The sequence below is a fragment of the Rhipicephalus microplus genome, chromosome 10 (genome assembly GCF_043290135.1).
Source record: "Rhipicephalus microplus isolate Deutch F79 chromosome 10, USDA_Rmic, whole genome shotgun sequence".
In the NCBI taxonomy this organism is placed as follows: Eukaryota; Metazoa; Arthropoda; class Arachnida; order Ixodida; family Ixodidae; genus Rhipicephalus; species Rhipicephalus microplus.
Genome location: NC_134709.1, coordinates 47214723 through 47238752, shown reverse-complemented (window position 1 = coordinate 47238752; position 24030 = coordinate 47214723). Strand labels below are relative to the sequence as shown.

Sequence of the window (24030 nt, the reverse complement as noted above, 5' to 3'; positions counted from 1 at the left end):
CACGACATTGATCACTAACGTGAGAATATGAGTGACAGAGTGATGTACAATTATATACAACGTTTATTGGTCATAAATGGTACGTAGGAGACAGTTGTGAATTTTGTTTTGCCTTCGTGATTACTGCTTTGCGGTATTGGATCTAGCAATGCACTTTTTCATCGCTGGGCCGTGCCCTGCAGCCATGTGTTCAGCAGCCGTAGATACGTATACGTATTCATCGCCCCTAAAAGCCAGTCTCATTGGGTAAACGGATGGTGGGAAGTGTTTGTGCCCATGCAGCGGTAAGAATACCAGACCAATAATTAAATAAGAGATGTGCTTTAGGAGCAGCGCTGCTGTCGATCGCCGCTGGCGAAGTGTAACTGTTGCGAAGAGGTTCTTGGCCACCTGCTAGCTTGGGCCCCGCCACTATGGTTTAGTGTCTAATGTACTCGGCTGCTGACCCGCAGGTCGCGGGATGGAATTCCGGCTGAACGGCTGCATTTTCGATGGAGGCAAAAACGCTGTAGGTCCGTGTGCTCAGATTTGTGTGCTTGTTAAAGAACCACAGGTGGTCGAAATTTCTGGAACCCTCCACCACGGCGTCTTTTATAATCATAAGTGGTTTTGTGATGTTAAAGCACACATATCAATCACCTGCTCGATTGGCCCATAAATTTTCTTACGGCACTGCTCTTCAGCGCTGGCGCGCCTGAATTTCCATTCTCAGCAACTTTTTCGAGGGACGTGTTTTTCTAAGCCTTTGGTCTCGTAATAAAAACATCACGACGCTGGGAATATTGTGCGGTTAATTCGTTTATTTGCAGAGTTTTTGTTTGGGCGGCACGTAAGTAGAACAAAAACCACTTGTCTGGTACAGGTGCTAGCTCGACGGCCCAATCTTCTAAGTCCCTTCTACTGGAATGATTGTCGAAGTGACAGAAAAAAAAAGTTCTTTCGGGTAAAAAAAAAAAAACTTCTGGCGTATGCGCGCCCTGACAGCACGGTTTCCGCAGACATGTATAAAAAATTCAGTAGTGCCTAAAGCTGCCTTGTACACCAACCTACGGCCAGTGTCTAGCGTATTCATATAACGGTTGAAAAAAAAAACAGTGGTCTGCAAAAAAAATTTGTAACATCGTGGTTTATATTTACCAGTTATCGCTTTTTGCTAATCAAATTTCCACTGCTTAAAACAAACTTATCTGACGCGGACAACGCTCGCAGTCGACAGCTCATTATTCGGGGACCTGCTAGGGGCATCCCATTTACTTTTTTCGTCGCGCCACGTCTTCTCTATGCCAAGCGTCTTTGTTCCTCGCCTTTTGTGTGCGAGTGAGGTCTTGAAAATCTGGGTTCTTTGCGACACTTCATTAATTACGGCTGAGTGCCTGAGCTGGAAAACAAGCTATTTTTCACGCGTCAACAGCGGTTTTTTCGTGAACTCCGGCTCCTCATGTGCCCACGTCAGTGCAAGTGCAAGACTGCCGTACGCAAAAAGTTCAATGACCACGGCACAAAAGACAAATCAGGCGATTCTCTTTGTTTTGACGCAGCACGATTCTTGGAATGCATCAATAAGGTCACGCTATCAGGATTGTACAAACTGTGACAGCTGTGCTATCTTAAGGTTGCCTGACTTTAACCATCGTAGCGTTAGATGAAGAGGCGATTGAGGATCGCATCCGGATACAGCTCACTGGGTCAGGTAGTGGTCACACTGGTCAATGCCGTTCTGACAGAATTAGGTTGGTTTAAACCAAAGCGTCATCGCGGGTGCAAAAGAGGTCTGGTTCGCTATTTAAACTTCTGTTGTCTAGATTACATTGAATTTTCCAGTTAGCCTCAATAGCATTGTTATACATTGTTTTTCCATATTAAGAAAGAGGTATATGAAAATAGAATGCACCAGTAAAACTCTTATCATTAAACTAAGGTATTAAAGTGAGTTAGGCATGGTTAGGCAAGGAGAAGGGGGGGGGGCAAAGAAAGGAAGAAGGACAGGAAGGTATGGTTAGACAAAGTGCTTCATGCCTTTACACTTATTTAGCTCTGAAACAACAAACCGAACATTCTCAAAGTCGTTTCGGCCTTCGATTCAACGACGGTATTCCTAAGATATGCTAATTTTCAGAAAAAAAATTTGTATATTCAGTCGCCAGCTCGTTGTCATAAGCAGTTTAGCTGTTAAAATAGGTTGAAAAATTTCGTCTGCATGGCGAGGACCCAGAAAGAACCAGACGTCTCGTGATAAAGAAATCTGCTCTGCATAAGAGATGTCAAGGTATGTGAAGGCAAAAAACTTCTATCCATCAGTTAGGAGGACGCTGTAAAGAGAACCTTATACAATTTTTTTTTTAAAGAAATCTTTCTTGTCGACAAGAAGTCGATCCTGCTCCGGAGTTCGACACGGCAACGCGTGCATTTCCAGGAAGCTCCCTCTATATACTGAGTAAAGCAAAAAGAGGTTACCAATTTTCAGTATCACATTTTTTTATTCACTCTAAACACAGGCATAAAATGGGACTAGAGCGTTCAGCAGAAATCTACAAGGAGCTGTAAGTTTTCATAAGTGGGATGATGCATAAGGGGGATAGTGCGTACCTACAAGAAAATGTGCATCTACAGATATATTCGAGAAACTTCCTGAAAGAGCCCTCTTGGGTGAGTTTCGTTCATCATCATCATCATCATCATCATCATCATCATCATCATCATCATCATCATCATTATTATTATTATTATTATTATTATATTATTATTATTATTATTATTATATAATATTATTATTATTATTATTATTATTATTATTATTATTATTATTATTATTATTATTATTATTATTATTATTATTATTATTATTATTATTATTATTATTATTATTATTATTATTAATTACAGGGGATATAATACGAAGTGAAGACGACGACAATAAGCGTGCGTGTGGTACTTGACACTTAATGGACGCGTTTCATTCAGACAGCACTGCGCGCTGAACATCTCAAATTTCTTAACACAGAATTCACCAGCTAGCTAAGTAATATTTATTGGAATCGTCAACTTGCACGACACTGGTTACATTCCGAACGAGATTACACATGTTCTATCACATTACAAACCAGTGCACTACTTTTTTTTTTCCCTAAGGTGTGCCTAATGACCTCTATAATCTTAGGCACCGACAAAGCGTTTCCGTTCGCTTTCATTGACGGGTTTCTGTGATCGTGCAAATCCTGCCAAGTTTTGGTTCCGATTGCAATCCAGAAAACCGGGCCCGCCGGTATCACGCGAACGCAGACGGCAATACTCCTGATTTCTCCCATAGTTTCTTTTTTTTTTGCGTTGCTTTCTCGTCTATCCTGTTCCTTACTCGAAGCATTCGTGCCCACGAACAATCCGCTGTGAACGTCGGTATCGTGTTCACCGATCGTCGACGACACCCGTGCGTTGGTCTGGTTCCCATAGTTCGTCGATAAAGGCTTTCGATTTACGCGTTGTACCTCTGGATATCCGTTAATCTGCACATGCCCCTCGCTCAGTTCCCAGAGGAAGGCATCGATTCGCTGTGAGCCCGGAGCGATGCCGGTGCACAGGGCAATTGGCGTGATCTCGAAATCACTGCCACTGGAACACGCGAGGACTATCGAACGAGCTGCAGGACCAGTCTGTGACGCATGTTTCTGTTCCCTGTGAAAGTGAACCAGCTCAGAATGTTCAGTTGGGCTCTCATGCCTTTCTTTATACTGTTATGAGTTCATGCATGAACTACTATCTTCATGAATCGCCTCGATATATTTACAGAGCTGGCACGCGCTGTCTCTGCATCAGTTGCTTCGCTTTCCCAACATGCGTGCCCGGAAGAGGGCTCTCCCGCCGCGCCAGTTTTTCCATCGTGGGATGCAATTGGTCGCGGGGGCGGGAGTAACGGAGAGAGAGAGACAAAAAGAAAGAGTCGAAGAAACAGAAAAATATGTTGGCTAGAAAAAATCATTCGCAAGGAGGCACTTGAAGCGGCGTGCTCACAATCGAATGCTGAGAATCATGTACCCATTTGGCTATGCAAGGATGCTAGTAAAGCAGAATAGCGTCTTGTGTGCTATGGTATGAGGGGGAGAGGACAAAAGGGAAGTGAGCGTGCAATGGAGAGAAATTAAGATGGTAAAAACATATACGTGAGCGTGACTTCACCCGCTAATAATTTGCCTTCGGAGTTCCGTCCACCCATCAAGTTCACTTTGTGGATATGGCATGATTTCTTTTAAATATTTTTTCCTGTCGTTCGGTGCATATATTTCTTTCCCTTCCTATCTTTCTTTCTTTCTCTCTGTACTGCTTCTGTCGCCCATCAGAATTAATGCATATCAGCTGGATTGATCGGTTGAGGTGTTCCTGCAGCAAAGCAGAAAGTGAGGAACAGCAAGAGTTAAAGAAGAGGACGGCGAGGGTGAGTTCCGGTTCACGACGATAATTTCTGTTGACGACTATTTTAGTTTCTCTAGGCGTAAAAAGCTCCACTGATAAGATAAATATCGATGTACTTAATCAACTGCACCCATTGAAGAGACGCACGTATACTATAACCCACAGGATCACACCAACCGACGACGGCAGCAAGTTTACGGCCGGCGAAGGCACCAGTGTGTGTCTCTGCATCATCAGCTGTTCGCGGTCCCAGTTGAAAGCGGGCGGGTTCGCGTACACTGGCGGAGGCCGGTAGCCCGGTGGATTGTATACACCGGGAGGCGAGTTGACGCCAAAAGGGTTGTTGCAGCCACGGATGCGGGGACACTGACGGCTGCTGCTTCGGGTACAACAGGACGTCGTCGGGTGGGCGGACGTAGGCAGGTGGGCCCCCGACTGCGCTATGTAACAGCACTGCTCGCGGTACCAGCAGTAGTGGCCGCCTCCACCGCAGCCTCCCGACGCTCCTCCTGTGAGTGAAAAAAACTATGAGTCAAAAGATACACTCTGGGAAAGGCGCATTGAAAATACGGCCTCAGAAGGTCGTACCTTCCAGGAGTTCATGCAGAGAATACGTACCGGAGTTGCGGGTCCCTTGTTGGCCCTCGGTCACTACGGGTACCACGAGCACTTTTGTAACTCCACTAGGCTTTGGCTCCATGCCCACTCGCACACACGTGCGGTAGTTCGGTACGCACCGGTAACCTTCGCGGCAGCAACCGCTGGGACCACGACAGCAGTCGTCCATGTCTGACGCTGACGGTACGGGCCGTGAACGATCGGGGTTCCAGCCGTATCCTGTGTGGGTAACCAAGCGTGAGTTACGGTTACTGAACCAGTGCCTTTTGTAACTGTTTAGAGATAACGTAACGGGGAATGCGTAACACTCAAATGTACGAATGCCATTGATGTGGCCAATTTCGAATGAGGAGAGTGAAATCAACATTGCGGTGTAATTAAGGTGCTTTTATCCACCCAGACAAGGCGCCCCCGAAAAAAGCATCCTCCAATCAGAACGAGTGATATGAAAGCTTTACAATAGTTAAGAGCGAAGCCATAGGTGTATCAGCCGGGAGACCAAGGCGAACGAGAGCCCCCCCCCCCCCCCCCCACTAAGAAAAGTTGGGGGTGGGGGGCTGAGTCCCTCACTTTCGACAATCGTCAGTCTTGGCGGCAGGCTTGGGAAACCAACAAGGTAAAGTTTTCCGTCACAAAATAACTCTATTATGTTCTTACGGGAGAATGAAAATGTTATTACGAGGCAATGTTACAACATAGAGAACTTTTACCAACACTTTCGCTGCGATGATTTTTTTTGTAGATTCTTTGCAATGCGGGCCGCCTTTGCGACGTTATCACGTCTTGTGCAGTAGTATTGCAGAGAAGACAAGTGCTGAACAGGGGCCCTATAATATTACACCACTTGTTCATGCTTTTATTCTGCCGTGACTTGTTGATGCAGTTACGGATTGGAACGAGTAAACTTTTTACGGACCAGCAATATTATTTGCAGCTTCCAGAAAATATTTTTTTTTCAAAAAGGGTATATCATCACCGCTGCTCTGTCGAAGCTGTGGCGAGCCGATGAGTGTGATAATGGTGTTTGATGTTTTTCCGCACTGAAACGGCAAAAATTGTTTTTTAGTCTCTGATAAACTTGATCACCGTTGCTTATGATAACTTGGAAGTTGGAGCTATGGCGGCAGTAAAACGCGAAAGTAAAACGCACCTTTACAGAAGTAATGGAATATTTACTGTACATTTTGATAAATGAGGGTTCGCCGAATATATGTTTTGGTGTTTTGCAGCTATAGCCTCATTATCCTGTATATATGTATCCTCGTTGAGGCTTGGTACAGCCCATAAATATGCGTCCAAATTTGTATATATCAACATTAAACTAACAGTAGTTTGGTCAGCCAAGACGTAGCCCACTTTTATCGTAAGGTGTGGATGTGCAAATGTTACTATCTGCTTTGTTTATTATGTTTCGCTTTTCCCCAGAAGCGCCATAAAGTTGGGTGTATTCTAACGTTTAAACTTGACATGGTTGAAATTTGTGCAGAAAGTAATATGTATTAGAACTGTCTTTTTTTGTTCATCCCTGCAGAGTTTTATGTACAGTTCTGGCCTATCATTGGTCCATTTACGTCACGGGTCATTCGCAACTGTTTCCGTGATATTACCCTTCCAACCTCTTTCCACAGGGGCCGTATATACTAGTCCCCAAGAAAGACCAAATGTCCACGCGACCAGAAGATTGGCGCCCTATTACTCTGCTTAATGTAGATTACAAGCTCTTGGCCAACATTCTGGTGCGCCGAATCAGACCGTTTCTTGCAACAATAATCGGTCCCCACCAAGTATGTTCCATTCCAGGCCGAGAAATACACACCCATACGTGGTTGACGCGAGACATCATTCAGTACACCACTAATGTGCGCAAGGACTGTTGGTTTCCTTAGATTAAGAGAAGGCTTTAGATTTCGTAGAACATGGCTACTTAGTAAATGTATTACATGCATTCGAATTCCCGGATAAGTTCATTGACCTAATTCACGCGATGTACACTAATTCAGAAAGTACCCTTTACATAAATTCCCGTCAGAGTCACCCCTTTCAAGTAACGCGCGGGGTTCTTCAAGGGTGTCTCCTCTCTCCAGTTCTATTCATCCTGGCATTAAAGCCCTTTTTGAGGGCCGTTGAACGTGACCCGCTGATTCGAGGCTTACCCATACCTGATAACACTCAAGTAAAGGTTACTGCATATGCAGATAATATTACTCTATATGTCCGTAATGAACAGTCACTGCAGAATGCTCTTGATACTTTTCATCATTTCGGGATTATCTTCGGAGCAAGGTTAAACTGTTCTAAATGCCAGTATTTCTTTATTGGGAACCCGTACGGTTGTATTAGCATCACGTCGCCTTTACAGTGGTCTCCTAGAATTACAATACTAGGCGTTACTTTCTCTGCATTTTGTGTACAGTACAGCATCTGGTCATCCGTTGTGCAAACTTTTCAAAGTGACGTAAAAGAAGCCAGACACTTCGACTTCCCCTTCTTTGAACGCCGATACTTAGATCAAACGGTTTACATCGGAAAATTTTGGTGCCTTTGCCATTTTGCCACTCTGTAAAAGCACCGCTCCACGTGTCCAAGAAAGTGCAAAGCAGCATCACTTCATTTTTTTGGTCTGGTGGCAAAGAATTATTGTCTCGTCCAGCGTTAGCTCACCCACGTGATCGAGGTGGTTTTGCATTCCCCGACGTTTCCGTCACGGCTTCAACCATGTGCCTCCGCACTTTACTGTGAATACTGAGCAACGATGGTACACTCGCTCAGACACTGGCTCGCTACCATCTGTGGCCATCGCTACGCATCTTCCTGCCGGTTAGCCGAATTAACCAAGGTCCCCAATCAACTGAACTTCCATCTTTGTATCGAGCCCTTCTGGCATTTCACCGACGGTTGGAGGCTACGTGCCGAGAGATAGAGATGGCCGAATCTAAAGCGGTGGACACAATGGCTGCCCTGCTACGGCCCTTGGTTTTCCAGCATGGTCAATCTATAATGAACCGCGCTTGGAAACCACTAACTGCAGCAGTGCTGTGAGGGCATCTCCGGGATTCTATCTGGCGGTTGGGCTGGGGCTTGCTTCCCACTCGAGATCGGTTTCAGCGATGGCAGGTGCTTCGGACTTCAACTTGCCCCAACTGCGTCATGGTAGATGCCAGTCGACATGTGACAATAGAATGTGTGGTCTTCAGCCTTTTTTTGCGTGCGGTCTAGGCTGGTTTTCAGGGACAGGGTGTGCGAAAATTAATGCCCAACGGCCGGTTCCCTCACGGGCGCTTCTCGGCTCATTTAATAAATACGGGGCTGTTCAGCCTTTGGCGAAACCGATGCGAGGCCGTGGCTGCGAACTACCGCCGGCGTGCTTTGTGGCCGATGCTGGGCCAAATGAGACGATAGATCCTCGCGTTGTTCTCTGAGGGGTTTTCTTCCTCGGGGAGCACGAGTTTCTGCGGCATTGGTCTTGCCTTTTCGTCAATCTTGAACACGAAAGGGTAAAACTCATTTTTCCGACTGGCGTGGTGCTAAGCAGCGCCCGTTGAGTAGTTACTCATGATTTCCTTTGTAACCAATTGTGTGTCATTGCATCTATTGTAACGTTATACCATTCATTGTATCATGATATCGCATGAGTTCTTGTGTACACGTATGCCAACATTGTCATGTATATTAGAGTAATGATGTCTTTCTTTCAACGTAGTGATGTTTGTCGTGGTACATAGATCTGCCGAAGTGTTTGTGCCCATTACTGGAATGTTATGAAACTTGAATTTTTTGTACATAGTGTAAATAAACTTTTTCTAAACATCACTACCTTTTCTATTTTGTATAGCAAGCCACTTATAAAAGCACAACTCAGCGGCCTAGTCAGGGGGGGGGGTACACAAGGCTAGTTCCCCCACGTCCCGAAACGTTTTTTTGCCGTGGCGAAAAGAGCAAAAGTGACCATTTAAAGGGGGTTCCCATCACCAAATAAAAAAGGTGCCCCCCCCTCCCCTCCCCGAAAAAAGTTTCTGGCGACGTGCCTGACAAGGCTGTTTCTGAAACAACATTGCTTCACTTGTCATTTCCTTCCAAAAATATTTTTCTCGTCACGAACAAAATTAACTACGAAGACGTTTTGTAGGATAAGAGAGTTTGAAACATTTTTTGTTACATTCAAGGTGTTCAGATGATTATCTCATAGATTGTGCTGATACGACTTAAACTCACGAGGATAAAAGCAAACAACCATTTTTAGCAAGCTAGCAATGCCTCGTAAGAACATTGTCTCTGAAATTTCCCGCTAGCACAATGTACCTGATTATAGCTCTATTATCACCTCGTTAACATATCAATAGAAGAACCCATTGCGTATTGCTACTCACCTCGTACGGCTGTGACGAGAGCAAGAAACAGAGAAGCTGTCGACACTTTTCTCATAGCTGCGGTCTCAGTGGTGACTAAAAAATAGAAAGGCATCAAACGAGAAAAATACCGGTTCTTAGTAAACACTGTATCAACAGTATGAAGCTTCAAAAGCTCCGTCCGACGCAAGTTTTCCGGAAGTTCGGGAACACTTCATCTCAAATATTGACCCTTTCATTTACGATAGTCAGAACCAGCGACTTGGTTTTGCAGTTTGCTTTTGATAACCATCGTGAGCGATGATTCAAGTGGAATCATTGCGACAGTCATCTGATAGCAGGTTAAAAAAATTACGAATTTGAAATGGCCTCCGTCACAGTTTGAAGAGAGCCCGACGTTTCCGGACCGCTTCAGTCCTCTCCTGAGGTGGTGGGTGGCTGCGTTGGTCACGGAAGCATCGCTGTGTATTGAAAGCAATGTTTTTATGATCAATACAGTGACCTCCTAGGAAAGGAACCGAATCCGTCCCTTCAAAGGCCACTCACCACCCAACGTTCAAAGACGAGGGGGTAGTGTTCGTCTCTCCTTCGCTACCCTTCGCACACGCGATGCATTCTTTTCGCCCCTTAGTTCTTAAAAGCGCGCGAACAATGAGAGCACTAAACGCTACAGCCTATGAAAATTTCGCTCTTTTCGGCTACACGCTCTTATCGCTGCTTGCGTAACACACAAAATGAAGTGTGATTGGTTGATCGCGCATGATTTTCATGCCAGACAAGGAAGAACGCATGGGCGGCAACAAGGCAAAACAGGGAAGAAGACAAATCGCATTTGATATTTCGCATATACGTACCAATCGAGAGCATGTACGCTGTCGACGTCACACGAACTACTGTCTGCGTCACATAAGTGTGCAAAAAGGACAAGAAATTTGAGAAAACAATATTGATGTTGTTTTCAGTATTTTGAGAGCATGGTGAGGGGCACTTTCACGTCGAGCTCTTTTTAAACTTTTGCTGCAGCCATATAAACTTCGCGAACAAAGTTGTAACATCGGCGGTGTGTTGAGAGAAGACGTAGTGGCATGTTGGAGAAAACACGGGTGCAAACAGCCTTTGACAACCATCGGTGATTTCTCAGACTCCACTATTATCCTCCAACGTGAACACTGCACGTAATCCTGCCCCCAATTTTTCCTAATGAACAACCAGATGTAACCACTCACAAGGTAAATAAAGCACCGAATAGTACTAAAGAGTTACGTTAAGTATTGAGTCTAGCAGCTAGTAAACGTCAGCGAAGCGGGAATGGTAAATGAATGTAGAGCGAAATTTAATGCAGACAACTTACCACCTTAGCAGTACACATGTAGCTTCGTTCGCGCGTGTCACGAAAGCGGCTCTGGTTTGCAATCTGAAGCAATGCTGCGAGCACTTAAGAATCTTTTTTACTGCGCATAACTTGCGAACTTATATCCACTCGTTGCTGCATCCGTCGGTTTCAAGAAAGCAACTCCGGCTCACAATCCGAAGCAACGTGGCGAGGGTTCCTTAGAGCCGAAGCTCACTGACGCGCATGACCAAATCAAATACCCGCAGTGATTGAACTTCCGTCTCATCCATCGTTGCGGAGCAAGGGCGACGCACAGATGTGGCAATTGTTATGGTCGCCTACAACGGCTGATGAGGTGGGCCATGGCCCACAAGAGCGGAGCGTTAGAAAGCGAACAAAAAGAAGACACGCTGATCGCGCTGTCGACGCGCATCACGCAGTCGTTGACACGGGCCAAGTGGCGGCGCTCTCGCCGCATTGAAGGCTGCTCTGCACACACGGTCGCGAGTAGCGGAACAATGGCCGAACAGGTATACGGACCGAGCACAGCTTTTGGTTCGGCAGGTGTTGTGAATGAGCGCGACACGCTGCTGCGCCGCTCCAACTAGCAGCCCCCGAACGAGACAAACGTATCATTTAGAAAACACGTGCTTGCATCGGCTGAGGCTCCCCTAAACCGCAAGTGAGGACTGTCAAGGAAAAAAAATTGCCCGCAGCTTCCCTCGGGGGAACACTGAGGAGGATGCGGAGCATATAATATGTTAACGGGGTGTTAAAGTGCGACTTACTTGGGTCGATGGCTAAATTGGTTAACGTGGTTGTGAAATGGGGTGTTAAATTGCGACTTACTTGGGTCGATGGCTAAATTGGTTAACGTGGTTGTAGGAGGGGGTGTTAAATGAGTGAACACGTACACACGTATGCGAAATGGCGGCGCTGGTCGAAGGGACGTCGATCATTGTGTTTGTGGATTCGTTGGAATTCATTTCACCGCGACCTTGGACGTCGACGCGCCGTACAAACCAACCGACGAGCGGCAACTGAGCGAGCGAGCGCCGACCTTGAGTATATATACAGCGCGACGGCGCATGCACTGTCAGCTGTCGAATGTTCGAGAAGGGGGAGAAGCGCAACGGCGCATGCGCGCGCGTCAGCTGCCGATGTTCTCGAAGCGCGACGGCGCATGCGCGCGCGTCAGCTGCCGATGTTCTCGAAGCGTGACGGCGCATGCGCGCTACATTATACAGCTAGCGAATGTTCGTGAAGAGGAGAAGCGCACGCGGTGTGTAGAGGAGGAACGGTGCACAGATGGTGGAGGAGTGAAGCGCGCGCGGTGTGTAGAGGAGGAAGGGATGCACAGATGGTGGAAGAAGGAGGAGGAAGCTTGCGGACGGCGCCGCACTAAAAGCCTCGAGTATTAGATGCTCCGCATCTAAAACATTATGCCGTCTTCACACCAGGGGTGCCAAGCCTAGCAGAAATGCGAAGCTGGGCAGCCTTCTTTGTTTCTCTTGGGTTATATGTTTCCTGTTCTCTTTTTTTCTTGTATTCAACAGTTTTCGGCCTTTATAATTGTATTTCTATTCACTTTTCTTTTTTCCATTCTTCTGTTTTTTTTTTCTTCGCGGCTTCTATTCCTCGCTCGGTTCCTTCTTTTTGCAAATTTTTATGCGTGATTTTGCCTGCGTTACACCAAGCGACGCTCGAAACGTCGATGAGCGTCGATGAGCAACGCTCAAGAAAGTGCTCTTTCGGCGCGAGTGCACGCAACAGATGGCTAGGCTGCATCATGGGGTTTTGGCTGCGTTAAGCCAAGCGGTGAAGACAGTTTACGAGCATAGCGCACGACAGCCCGACGCCCCCCACCCCTCCCCCCAAAGTGCTGCGCAATCAAAATCATCAGACCCATGTAAAGCACGCAGTAGAGTAACAGCGAAAGAAGGAAGAGCATTTTTCTTTGGTGCAACTAATTATGTGCTCACTCAAAGTGCACACCACGTCGAAAGTCAATTTTTAAGAAGTAGGGAAGACCCACTATATGACTTTACACATCAATCTGCGGAGAAGCGTGGCACCAGCTACACATTTCTAAGGCGTAATATGTACTTTATTGTTCTGTGGCTGATGATGATGAAGAGTTAAGGCTGAGGCATTTGCTGGGTTGTTATTTTACTCTTTTACGAAGCTCGAGGATCAGGTGGGCCAACGTGTCAGGTACATTGCAAATCGGGCGAACATTTTCATATAATGGTGGGCACAATCGGTGCATTAGTATGCCGTGTGTGTATGTATTGCCCTGCAGTCTTCTCAATGTGGTACTGTCCACTTTGTTAAGCTTCGAGTGTGGTGGTGAATACTCTCTGCGCGCCAGCCTATGATGTTGGCCTACCAGATCCTCGAGTGTCCATGCAATACAAACAGAGATCTATCGCCTCCGCCGAACAACTGCGATGCTAGTAAAGAAAACGAAGACCTTCTCGAAACGTGAGAGGCCAAGCTCGCCTCGAAGGACCCGGATCGACAAGGACGTCTCATCGCCAGGGCCAAAAAGGCCGCGAAGCAGGAGGGTTCCCGGAATGAGGAGACCTCCCACTTAAGGTGAACGCGGAACCTACACCGCGACATTGTTTCGAAAAATAAGCGTTTATTTCTCTTCCTCCTCGCCCAGCCGTGGTGGTCTAGTGGCTAAGGTACTCCTCGGCTGCTGACCCGCAGGTGGCAGGGTCGAATCCCGGCTGCGGCGGCTGCATTTCCGATGGAGGCGGAAATGTTGTAGGCCCGTGTGCTCAGATTTGGGTGCACGTTAAAGAACCCCAGGTGGTCGAAATTTCCGGAGCCCTCCGCTACGGCGTCTCTCATAATCATATGGTGCTTTTGAGACGTTAAACCGCACATACCAACCAACATCTTCCTCCTCCTCTACGAAGCTGTCTCCCAGACTTTATCGCGATTTTCGACGTTATCACAATTTTCTGTGTTCATGTTGTGTACCACTTACGTTACCCTCCTCGCATTTGTGTGTATTGCCGTCGGTGTGCCGAAAAGTGAACACCCAGTGCTTATAGGAGAGTGCAATGGGGTGAACGAATGCAGATTTACACATTAGCACACAGCCATGGTGGAGAGATAAACGGAAGAGGAGAAATGAAGTGGAGGCAGCACTCTGCCACCTCCTCCCACATCCTCGCGCTCACGCGAGGGGAGGTGGAGAGTTGGCACATGCGCAGTAAGAGTGGTCATGCCACACACAGGATTGAGCTGCGCCATAAGCTGCTTCGCATATAAAGAAAGAGACATTTTGCATTTGTAGTAGAATACTTCTTTGCCACGCAGAGGGTGCGGGTTTGAATTTCATGTTTCTAGGCATCTTTTTTCTATCCTTTACAATTTTTATCACGTGTGAAAGCATTTGCGGACGGTGGCGGACAACAAGCTACGATGACAAAAGCACTCGTTTTTGCAATTTCGTTGCAATCTTCGAAGTAAAATTTAACATATGCGCAGGGGAACCCTTTGAACTTTGTATCGTAAAGGACAGCTTGTACAAAGCCTTCCTCCTTATAAATGAAAAATATACCATACTTCGCTCATATTTTATCAAAATGCCTACACATTCCTGCGTTACGCTTCGCCTGGCCTACCCAAAATTCTAAAAATCAAGATAAAAATCAAAGGTTAGTTGTCTCGTTCTACTAGACAACTAATTTTTGGTAAATGGAATATTGCACGAACTAAGAACGTATCTGGTGAACGGATTTTACAGTTTGTTGGTATTAAAATCTGGAACGTTATTCCTTTTGAAGTAAAAATGTGTTCAAATTTCACTAAGGCACTAAAAAAACACTATTTATAAGAATGTATTGATTAATAATGTCCTGTCATAATTAGTCTGATGGCTGTCTTGATTTCAATATGTAAGTAGGTGTTTATTCTATTTTCGTTCTCTCGTGCATTGTAACAGTTTAGTGCGGTTATTTCATGTACTGTAATGTTTCTTTGCCGATTCTTTATTACATTAGATTGTAAAAACTTTAGTTAATTCTTTATTGATAATGTATAACTTATTTAGTTACACTTTTCCGAAGTGCCTTTATAAAATCTTTCTTTTTTGGACCCAAACTAGCCTATGGCTATGGGTCCACGCAGTGTATGCAAATTTTTTTTGTAAAAAGTGTGACCAATAAAATTCAATTCAATTCAATATCCCCGAAATAAATTGACGTATCAAACCTTCATCTCCATTAGCGAAAAATGTTACGTTATTTCATTGCAGTTTATTGGGATGCCTATACCGTCATGCTTTATTGGTGTTTTTGATATTTGCCTATTTTAACAAGATGGTTTTTCTTGCAAAAGCACAAAACCATGATTGGTTCATCTTCGACTAAAGACATTGTCGTAACGTGAACTGAGAACAAGCTTGTCTGGATTATAGATCCTGCGAAACACATTGCTTCAGTAGCCCACATACACTTGTGAACACTTTAGCTCTTGGATGTGCATTCATTGTTAAACATAAACCACAACTAGCCTACCTAATGTGCACATATAAATATGGACTATCCTTCTTGGCAAGGCCGAAAGGAGCTCAGTCGACAGCTTATGCTCTCACGAAACACCGAATAAATTGCATTTAAAGCTCAAAACATACTATGCAACATCAACTGCAGTTGCTGCACAGGTGGCTTTTTGTGCAGCTCTTCGGAATACCTCTGAAAATTCATATATTCGTGGTCTATTGTCTGTCTTTGCAAAGCAGCCCTACAAAGTTTGCGTTCCGGTTCTTTTCACGGTTGACATGAGCAGCTCATTGTAGAAATCAGGCACCTTCGTCATGAAGCCATATGGAAAGGACCGAACATAATATGTTGGTGATTACCAAGTCACAGTTGCATTCAAGGCAATTATATAGCGGAAGCAGATGCCCGATGCGCCCACTATGACTTCAACAGTGTCGCCATGCCGTTGTCAAAAACAGACGCCGCAAAAAAATACTCTGGACTATCAGTTTATTTAACGCCGGACCACTAAGATTCGCCCAATTACAAGCTCAGGGCTACATATCTTAGACATGGGTCTCGGATTACAAGTCCTATCCAACCGATTACGTTTGATTATATCCTGCTGGTTCATGCCTAGCTTGAAGCTTTTTTTTTTCGATTGAACATTTATGCACTATTGGAACGCCTGATTGCCCATTGGGTAACCTTTGCGAAACCACCGAAACCATCAACCAACATTTCCTCGACTGCACCCCTTTGACTCTCAAAGAGAAGCTCTTTCAGCTGGATTGTGTCAGCTAGGCAGACGCCCTCTCACAGACAACAAAATACTAGAGCTCTGGCCTACCGAGGTATCAACGTAAGTGGTTATTAGGCAGTTGCTCCAGTTTTTTCGAAAAGTCGGAGTACGTGACATGTCATGACTATAGTCTCAGACAATGCCTTTACACCCCGGTGTAACGGCTATTGGCATGCTTTTGTAGTGTCGTTAGAGACTGTTACCTCCTACTTACTTTTTCGCGCCCTCTTTCCCCTTTTCAAAAGGTAAAGTAGTTCCTCCTCGTTAACATTCAGTATTGCCTCTGCATGTAAGTGGATTTTATCTTCAGAGGAGGGTGAAAATTCGAATGCCGCGAAAGAGAGACAAGACGAGTATCTCTCCTTCGTGGTGTCTAAATTCGCATTCTACTTTCAAAATGTTTCACCATTAGTCTCCTCACGAATTATATGAGCCCATTTCGTTGTCCTCCAACCGCCCCTCATGTCGGCTGGTGTTTCACTTCCTATGGGATCAGCCTACCTTTCACAATGTGACGGGTCACGTGAAAATAGAGTTTGCTATAAGTACACTAGAGGGCACTCTATCGCTAGTGTCTATAGGAGCTGCAACAGCCGGCGCTTCAGGCAGCGTGATAATGATAGATAGTACACAAATTTTTATTTGTCTAATCTTCTTCATTCGGCTCGCTTTTGCTTCGCGTTGCCTGAATCGGCTTTTCAGCAACTATAGGTTGAGCAGCTACTCTGCACCGCCTTGTACTTATCAGGCTCACCGACTGTAATAAGGCACCGAAGGTCACAACGGTTCATTTTTATTCGAAACAAAACTGAAACACGGCAATAAACTAAACCACAAGTGCGTTTGAAACCGCAAGCAAGAAAACTAACCAAATTAGTGCACTAACCATCTTTCTCATGGCGGCAGAACAATCGCTGCGCCCGAGTCCCCTCTAGTTAATTCTCAGAAACTATATGGACGACGTCATCAGAGGACGCCATGATATCAGGTCATAAGAACGCTTTTAAATAGTGGAATTTATCGCGTCATGCTGACATCACAGCATGTCCTAAATGATGTGTACTCATGTGACTTTTAAGTTTTATTATCAATTTGTGTGTTACGCGTTGATTATGATGCCGCATTTGTTGTTTTTTTGTTTTTTTTTGATGAGTTTAACACGTTTTTCGTCTCGTTCGAGCTATGAGCATTTATTGCATCAGGTTAATATATACGCTAACAGACCCAATATAGTCAGGCGCAAGAAAAAGAAACACGGTGTTGCAAAGCAAGTTGTCTGGTACAAGCTTTTAACTTGCTCTGTTAAGCATATGACGAAATGGTAAAGTATGCTGTTGAGATTACAAAAACGACTAACATCGACCTCTCCAGCTGCGGCACCCTTTGATCATCTGTCGCCGAAACGACGAATACAGTCTAAGACGTGTCGCAGGTGTTCGTGACGCACAAGCAACTGTCCAGTGAGCCGGCGAGTGTAAACAGCTATCCATGATTCTATAGCTTCTATTCCCGGCGCTCCATCTACGCGACGAGACGTTCAAGTTCGGGTAGTAAAGGAACACGAAATCAACTCTTATACGTTGGAGATGGAATTGGTGCAAAGCTGACAAGACACTACATAGAAACTATGATCCGTCTCTCTTGGACACCTCCACGCTTTAGCGTACATCGCAGAAGCGTAGCTAAGTGCCTTCCAAAAGCTTCCGTCCAGATTATTCTGTGTATTTGCATCGGAATCTTCACGATAAGTGTCACAGTCGACAGACACAAGGTTCTGCTAATACGACACGTCCCGGACAGTTTTGTGATGCGAAACTATGCTAACGTCACAGCCAACGGTTCTCCGCTGATCAACGACGGCACGTTGATCAACGACGGCACGTGTTACTCCACGACCATATCTAGCGTAAGTGAGATGGCCGGGACAAGTACGACTTCATCGTACCTAATATCAAAGAGCACAGACGTGTGCAGCCCTCCAGGTGGGGCCAATGACACGCTGGCTGTGGTAGCAATTTTGTCGGCGAGTGAGCACTACGAGCATCGCTCGGCTGTGCGGGCCACCTGGGGTGGCGTCTTGACGACGATGCCTGGCTTCAAAGTTGTCTTCATGCTTGGACGTCCCCACAGCGACACCATCCAGAATATAATCGTTAGAGAGGACGCCGAGCATGACGACATTGTTCAAGGAAACTTCTTGGACACTTACAAGAACCTCACTCTAAAATCTCTGATGATGCTACGCTGGACTAACAGCTTCTGTCCGAACACCAGGTACCTGCTTAAGATCGACGACGACGTGTTACTGAACGTGTGGGACTTCGTCATCACTCTGTACCGCCTGGCGGCCAACGAACAACGGCGGACGATATGGGGAACGGTAATCAGCCATGCGAGACCGGCTCGAAGAAAGAAGGGACGTTACGGAAAGTGGTACGTCCCAACGTGGATGTACGCGAAGGCGACTTATCCGGACTACGTCAACGGACCGGCTTACGTAATATCTGGCGACTCTGTACCACTCTTGCTTCGAAGCTCGAGTGAAGTGCCGTACTTCTACATTGAAGACGTCTACCTGACTGGCTTGGTGGCAGAGAAGGCCGGAATCAGGCGCGAGAACGACCGCGGGTACGTGCTTTATCCCAAGCGCAACATCCGACCCTGTCAAAACCCTCGAGTCGTAGTGAGTCATGGTTGGAATCCGCGTAACCTGCGGTTGGCCTGGAGACAGATGGTTGGCAGGATCAACAGGACTCGATGCAGGTCCTTGGGATTACAGCCTTGGCAGGAGGGTGTGAGTGAATGAATTCGAAATCATCTCAGCTTTCAGACACTGTAAATGCAGGGAGATAAAAGTACCAAGAAAGCAAGGATAGCGAATGCCAAGAGATTAAGCTGACTAGCTTTCAGTTTGCTGCCGCCGTAAAGTGGAGTGAAAGAATCGGAATTGAATATAGAATAAGATGGAGATGCAGGCGCTGCAGGCACACTGCATGAGAATTTTTTTTTGTTTACTGAGCCAGTGTGTCTCTGGATTGCGATAGATCAGCGCACTGGCATTTTTCTGAGATTACTTCCTGCAGACGAAGACAGAGTCTGCAGGAAGAGACAGAGCCTTGTGATGATTTCCAAAAAGTGTCCTGTGAACCTTAGATAAAACAATACAAGTGATGTGCGGTTTCTTGATCAATAGACCCCAGCGCAAATAGTGTCGAAGTGAAACTCACACATAGACCCTTTATTAGACCGCTCTCTGACCGCCACATCATCCTCTCTGGGCTGCGATATGGGCGTGTTTCTGAAAACACACTGCCGAAATAATGACCTCGGCGTTTGTACTCCTTCGTGCCGCCCAGCACGACGGGCTTATATACGCTCCTTAAAAGTATAATCACGGTGCGGTTTGGCAGCGAGCTATTACCGCAACGTCACCATCAGGTACATGGGAATTGGTGATAGTAATCACCACTCATCCAACACAGCATGCTTATCGAGGCCCCCGTGAATACCAATTATACAGGTATTTATAGCTAGACCTAAATAAAGCATACCCGCTTAATAATAGTCGTAAACTTACGTTTCTTCGAATCCTCTCTGTATGGTTACCACAACCACAATTGGGCAAGTATTTGTCACAAAGCTTTAAAAGACGATTCAAAACAAAATTCAAATATAAATTACCTTTTACCCTTTTGTAACTGTTGCTTTTTATTCGAAAACCCGTCATTGCTGTCGAGTGGTTGTGGTGCTCGACCCACAACTTTGACAGCTGGACGATTCAAGCACGTTGCGCCAACTTGAAGGACGCATAAATTGAACACACATCTACGCAGTATAAGTGCGAACTAACAGTGGTCGCAGTTGTCACTTTTTCGTCTTTGATCAGCCCGCTCCTTTCGCAAACTCCGCCGCTGCAGCGAGTGACGTCACCTTCGTGCGCTTTTGTAACTTCCCGCAAACATTGTGGTCAAGACGCAAGGCGCACAAACCACCCCTCTTAAGAGATAAGCGCCGGCGCACGGGCGACCACGCCTCGTAAAGCAGAGTACAGGCGTCCACGTATCGCATTGAGCGGGACTAAACCCCGTATTCTAGAACGCCCCTTCCCTCAACGCTCCACCTTCACTTGAGAAAGCCGATGGGAGCGCCATCTCTGGGCAGGGCAAGTCACTACATATCAGTGATAATTTGCTGCTATTTTTGAGTAGCGCCGCATCAATTTTCAGCCGAGCAGCAGCGCAGTGCGCGACTCTGTCGAGTGAGGGGTGAAGGTCGAGTCGAGGAGCGTTTGTAAATACGAGGGTAAGACCTCTAAAGCGTGCACTTCGTGAACTGGATATCATCTTCGTTGAATACGGCAACGTGCTTAAGTGCCCTAGAACTGCGCGTACCGCAAGTGGTAAATGGTGTGCGGGGATAGCTCGCCATTACTAAGCCGAGTCCCTTAAATCCACGTGCTATGCAGCAAGAGGTCATGGTTTGGATTCCCGGCGATGGAGCTTTTTGTTCTAGAATTTTTTTTTAATCATCGGCAAGTATATATTTCGGAATGTCACATCCGTGAAAGTCTTGGTGGACCCTGACATAATGGAGCCTGACTGAGTGTGCCTCCTGCTAAGGTCGTCTCTGTCGTTGTTGTCAAGTTTGTAACTTTTCATTTGGAAATTTCAATGCCTTTAGAGAAAATCAATTTTACGAAGCATTCTTCACTATACCATTTAATAAACGAAAGGGCTACCTCTTATGGACGTGTACATTGTTTTCTCATCCGAAACATTCACTTTATTTGGATGGATTTACCGTGGAAGTATATGAAAAGAAAATTTTGATAGCTGTTTTCTGAGAGCAAATTCTAACTTTTCTTTTACGCTGATCGTTGAAGAAACTATCGCTTGAAAATTATTCCTTCGAATCAGCATCAATGAAAAAAAAACCTTATATTTAGTTAGGCTGATGAACAGCAAAATAATAACGTGGGTTGCTTGTACGGCGAATACGTCCTTGGTGTTTTCATAGATATGTCGTGCGGCTGGTATGGTATTTTTCATCAAGCATATGCAAAAGGACAAGTAATTGGTTTTTAATCTGAGCACAGAAATGTTCTTTTCAATAAGTACAGGCTGGTTTTCATTTTAGTTTCAATACGGTATTTTTTTTTATGAAACATCTGGTCGAGTCAGCAGCTTAATCGAGGCTATACGATGGTCGCTGTTCCACTCGTTAAACGGTTCGACAAATAACTTTTTTTTACCAATCTCCATGACGTGACCTATTAAAATTTTGTGCTTGCGAAAAATGACAAATCTTATTACGCTATCGAATGACAAAGCATGCCTCCGCACTTTGATTGGTTTGTTGAAGCAGCCTGCATCGGAAGAGATAACGTACCAAAAGGACTTGTTTTTGGGCTAGTTGGTGCATACTTGAGGCAGAAGACTGAGGCGCAAAAAACATGACGTGAAGCAGGAAGAGCAGGAGAGAAGACAGAACAGCGCCGACTACCAACTGTTTAATGATCGTCTAGGAAACAGAGGAAGGGCATTTGCATTGGGTCACGGGTAGCACCGATTTTATGTGACGTCTTTTTATCATCCCTTGACCACGCACTACAAAGTGTTTTTACATCATCTCATTCATATATTCTCAAAGTATTTAGATATGTCAATGATTTTTTAGTTGTTATTGACAATAGATGCCCTTTTCCTTTTCCTGTGATGGTTGAGCAGGTTTTAGATGTTTTTAGAGCAAACGCTAAAGGGCTCACGTTTACTAATGAACTTTCGGAAAATAGCTCCTTGCGGTTTTTGGACCTTAACCTGACAATTTCGGCTGGTCACGTAAGCTGTGCGTACCTCCCTCGGAGTAAGAAGGAGTTGTTACTTTACGATTCAGCGCATTCAAAGACTGTGAAACGCGGAATCGCTCTACTTTGCTTAGAGTAGGCACTACGCAGATCGTGTGAGCATGTTATGCAAGCTAGCTTTATGCGTCAACTTCTAAGACTTTCCAAGGCCGGCTACCCTCAGTCCGTAGTTAGTTTCGTGGTGGAATCCCTGCTGCAGAGGGTGAAAGGCAGAGTGTCTAATGCAAATGTGCGCCCGAAAGCGAGAGAGCGGGTTAAGCCTGAGGTGGTCCCGTATATACACCGCGTGAGCCATAACCTCAAGAAGGTGGCTTCCCGTTATGGTGTTCCGGTTGTTTTTTCAGCTCCCAACAAACTTGCTCAATTGCGCCCACGTATCACATGCGATGAGCAAAGGGGCTGCCAGAAGCAGCACACAAGACTTTTTAGGCGCTGTGCACAAGGCATGGTATATGAGACTCCCCTATAGGCTGTGGCAAGTTCTATATCGGTCAAACGGGGCGTTGCAATAATGACAGACTGAGGGAGCATGCCAATAGTTTAGGCAAGATGAGCATGCGCATCTTACAGCGCACTGTAAAGCCTGCGGATGTGTGCCATTGTTTAAAGGACGGCGATTCTTGGTAGGAGCAAAAAACACCCAGCTAGAGAGTTCTTGGAAGCCTATTTTATCAAAAAGAAAGGGCCCGATTGTATCAGTGATACATCTGTTGTGTTGTACGCATCAGAAATGCATTTTTTTTTTGATAACTTAGTGCCTTGCTCATGACGCTGTGCGATGTTTGTTGGCTGTGCACGCATGCGCGGTTTTGTCTTCTTTCCAGTGCGTTTCCTAGACGGTCATTAAACAGTTAGTAGCTGGCGCTGTTCTGTCTTCTCTCCTGCTCTTCCTGCTTCACGTTATGTTTCTGCGCCTCAGTCTTCTGCACCGAGATAACGTACACTAACCCTGATAATGTGCAATGCTGTAGGAAGACTTCGAAGTGGCGATGCAGGCTATAGCACGAAGAGAGAAGCAAAGTAGTTGTGCTACATTAAGTAAGCCCACAAAAATTCCCACTATATATTTGCACGTTTAGTTAACCAAATATATGATACTCTCATGTTGTTGACACAGGGTCTTATTCAGCGTACTTATTATTAAGATGTACGGAACACTCTGTTTTTGAAGTGGTCCTTGTCAAAAAAAATTGCCCGCAGCTTCCCTCGGGGGAACACTGAGGAGGATGCGGACCATATAATTGGTTAACGGGGTGTTAAAGTGCGACTTACTTGGGTCGATGGCTAAATTGGTTAACGTGGTTGTGAAATGGGGTGTTAAATTGCGACTTACTTGGGTCGATGGCTAAATTGGTTAACGTGGTTGTAGGAGGGGGTGTTAAATGAGTGAACACGTACACACGTATGCGAAAGGGCGGCGCTGGTCGAAGGGACGTCGATCATTGTGTTTGTGGATTCGTTGGAATTCATTTCACCGCGACCTTGGACGTCGACGCGCCGTACAAACCAACCGACGAGCGGCAACTGAGCGAGCGAGCGCCGACCTTGAGTATATATACAGCACGACGGCGCATGCACTGTCAGCTGTTGAATGTTCTCGAAGCGCGACGCCACATGCGCGTCCACTGGAGAATCAGGAGAATTGTAGATGTCGAACGCGGTGTGTAGAGGAGGAAGGGTGCACAGATGGTGGAGGAGTGAAGCGCGCGCGGTGTGTAGAGGAGGAAGGGATGCACAGATGGTGGAAGAGTGGGCGACGGCGCGACGGCGCATGCGCGCGCGTCAGCTGTCGAATGTTCGAGAAGCGGTGTGGACGGCGCGGACGACGCGGACGGCGCACTACAAGGCGCGAGTATAAGATGCTCCGCATCTAATAAATTAATACCACTCACGAAAAAAAAAGAACAGGTATTTTGTAAAGACGGCCGCCTACCCTTACTCGTTGCCACTGCATTCGTTATTGTTGCTTTAAAACTTATGTCTAGGCTGTAACTACGATTGTGCAGAGTGTGACTATTAGAAGCGGCAAGTTTTCTGGATTCATTTTAGTTTTATTTATTTTATTTTTGCTAAAGCAGCCCGATTTGTGCTACCGCAGGACTGTGCCGTCCCTACATCAGCACACTAACAGAAAGGGAATGCAACCCTGCGTGCAAGTGAAACAG

At 45.8% G+C, this 24030-nt stretch overlaps 2 protein-coding genes across 2 annotated transcripts; one reads left to right on the top strand and one right to left on the bottom strand.

Annotated features, from left to right (window-relative positions):
• Nucleotides 1–2888: 2888 nt before the first annotated feature.
• Nucleotides 2889–11166, bottom strand: LOC142774376 (uncharacterized). Its single transcript, XM_075874759.1, has 4 exons — nucleotides 10720–11166; nucleotides 9390–9464; nucleotides 5023–5241; nucleotides 2889–4913 (listed from the first exon to the last, which is right to left on the bottom strand). Exons 2-4 carry the CDS (start codon nucleotides 9442–9444, stop codon nucleotides 4525–4527), a joined length of 663 nt encoding a protein of 220 aa, XP_075730874.1. The 5' UTR covers nucleotides 9445–9464; nucleotides 10720–11166; the 3' UTR covers nucleotides 2889–4524.
• A 6643-nt stretch (nucleotides 11167–17809) lies between these two features.
• Nucleotides 17810–18808, top strand: LOC142774228 (beta-1,3-galactosyltransferase 5-like). The gene has a single exon (XM_075874619.1). The coding sequence runs from the start codon at nucleotides 17810–17812 to the stop codon at nucleotides 18806–18808; it is 999 nt and encodes a 332-aa protein (XP_075730734.1).
• The last annotated feature ends 5222 nt before the right edge of the window (nucleotides 18809–24030 follow it).

Excerpts from the sequence above, each read along its gene's own strand:
- LOC142774376 (XM_075874759.1), bottom strand. The coding sequence starts at position 9,444 with ATGAGAAAAGTGTCGACAGCTTCTCTGTTTCTTGCTCTCGTCACAGCC. Across the intron at positions 5,242-9,389 it reads TCTCGTCACAGCCGTACGAG|GATACGGCTGGAACCCCGAT; the intron begins GTGAGTAGCAAT and ends TTACCCACACAG. Across the intron at positions 4,914-5,022 it reads ACAAGGGACCCGCAACTCCG|GAGGAGCGTCGGGAGGCTGC; the intron begins GTACGTATTCTC and ends TTTCACTCACAG.
- LOC142774228 (XM_075874619.1), top strand. The coding sequence starts at position 17,810 with ATGCGAAACTATGCTAACGTCACAGCCAACGGTTCTCCGCTGATCAAC.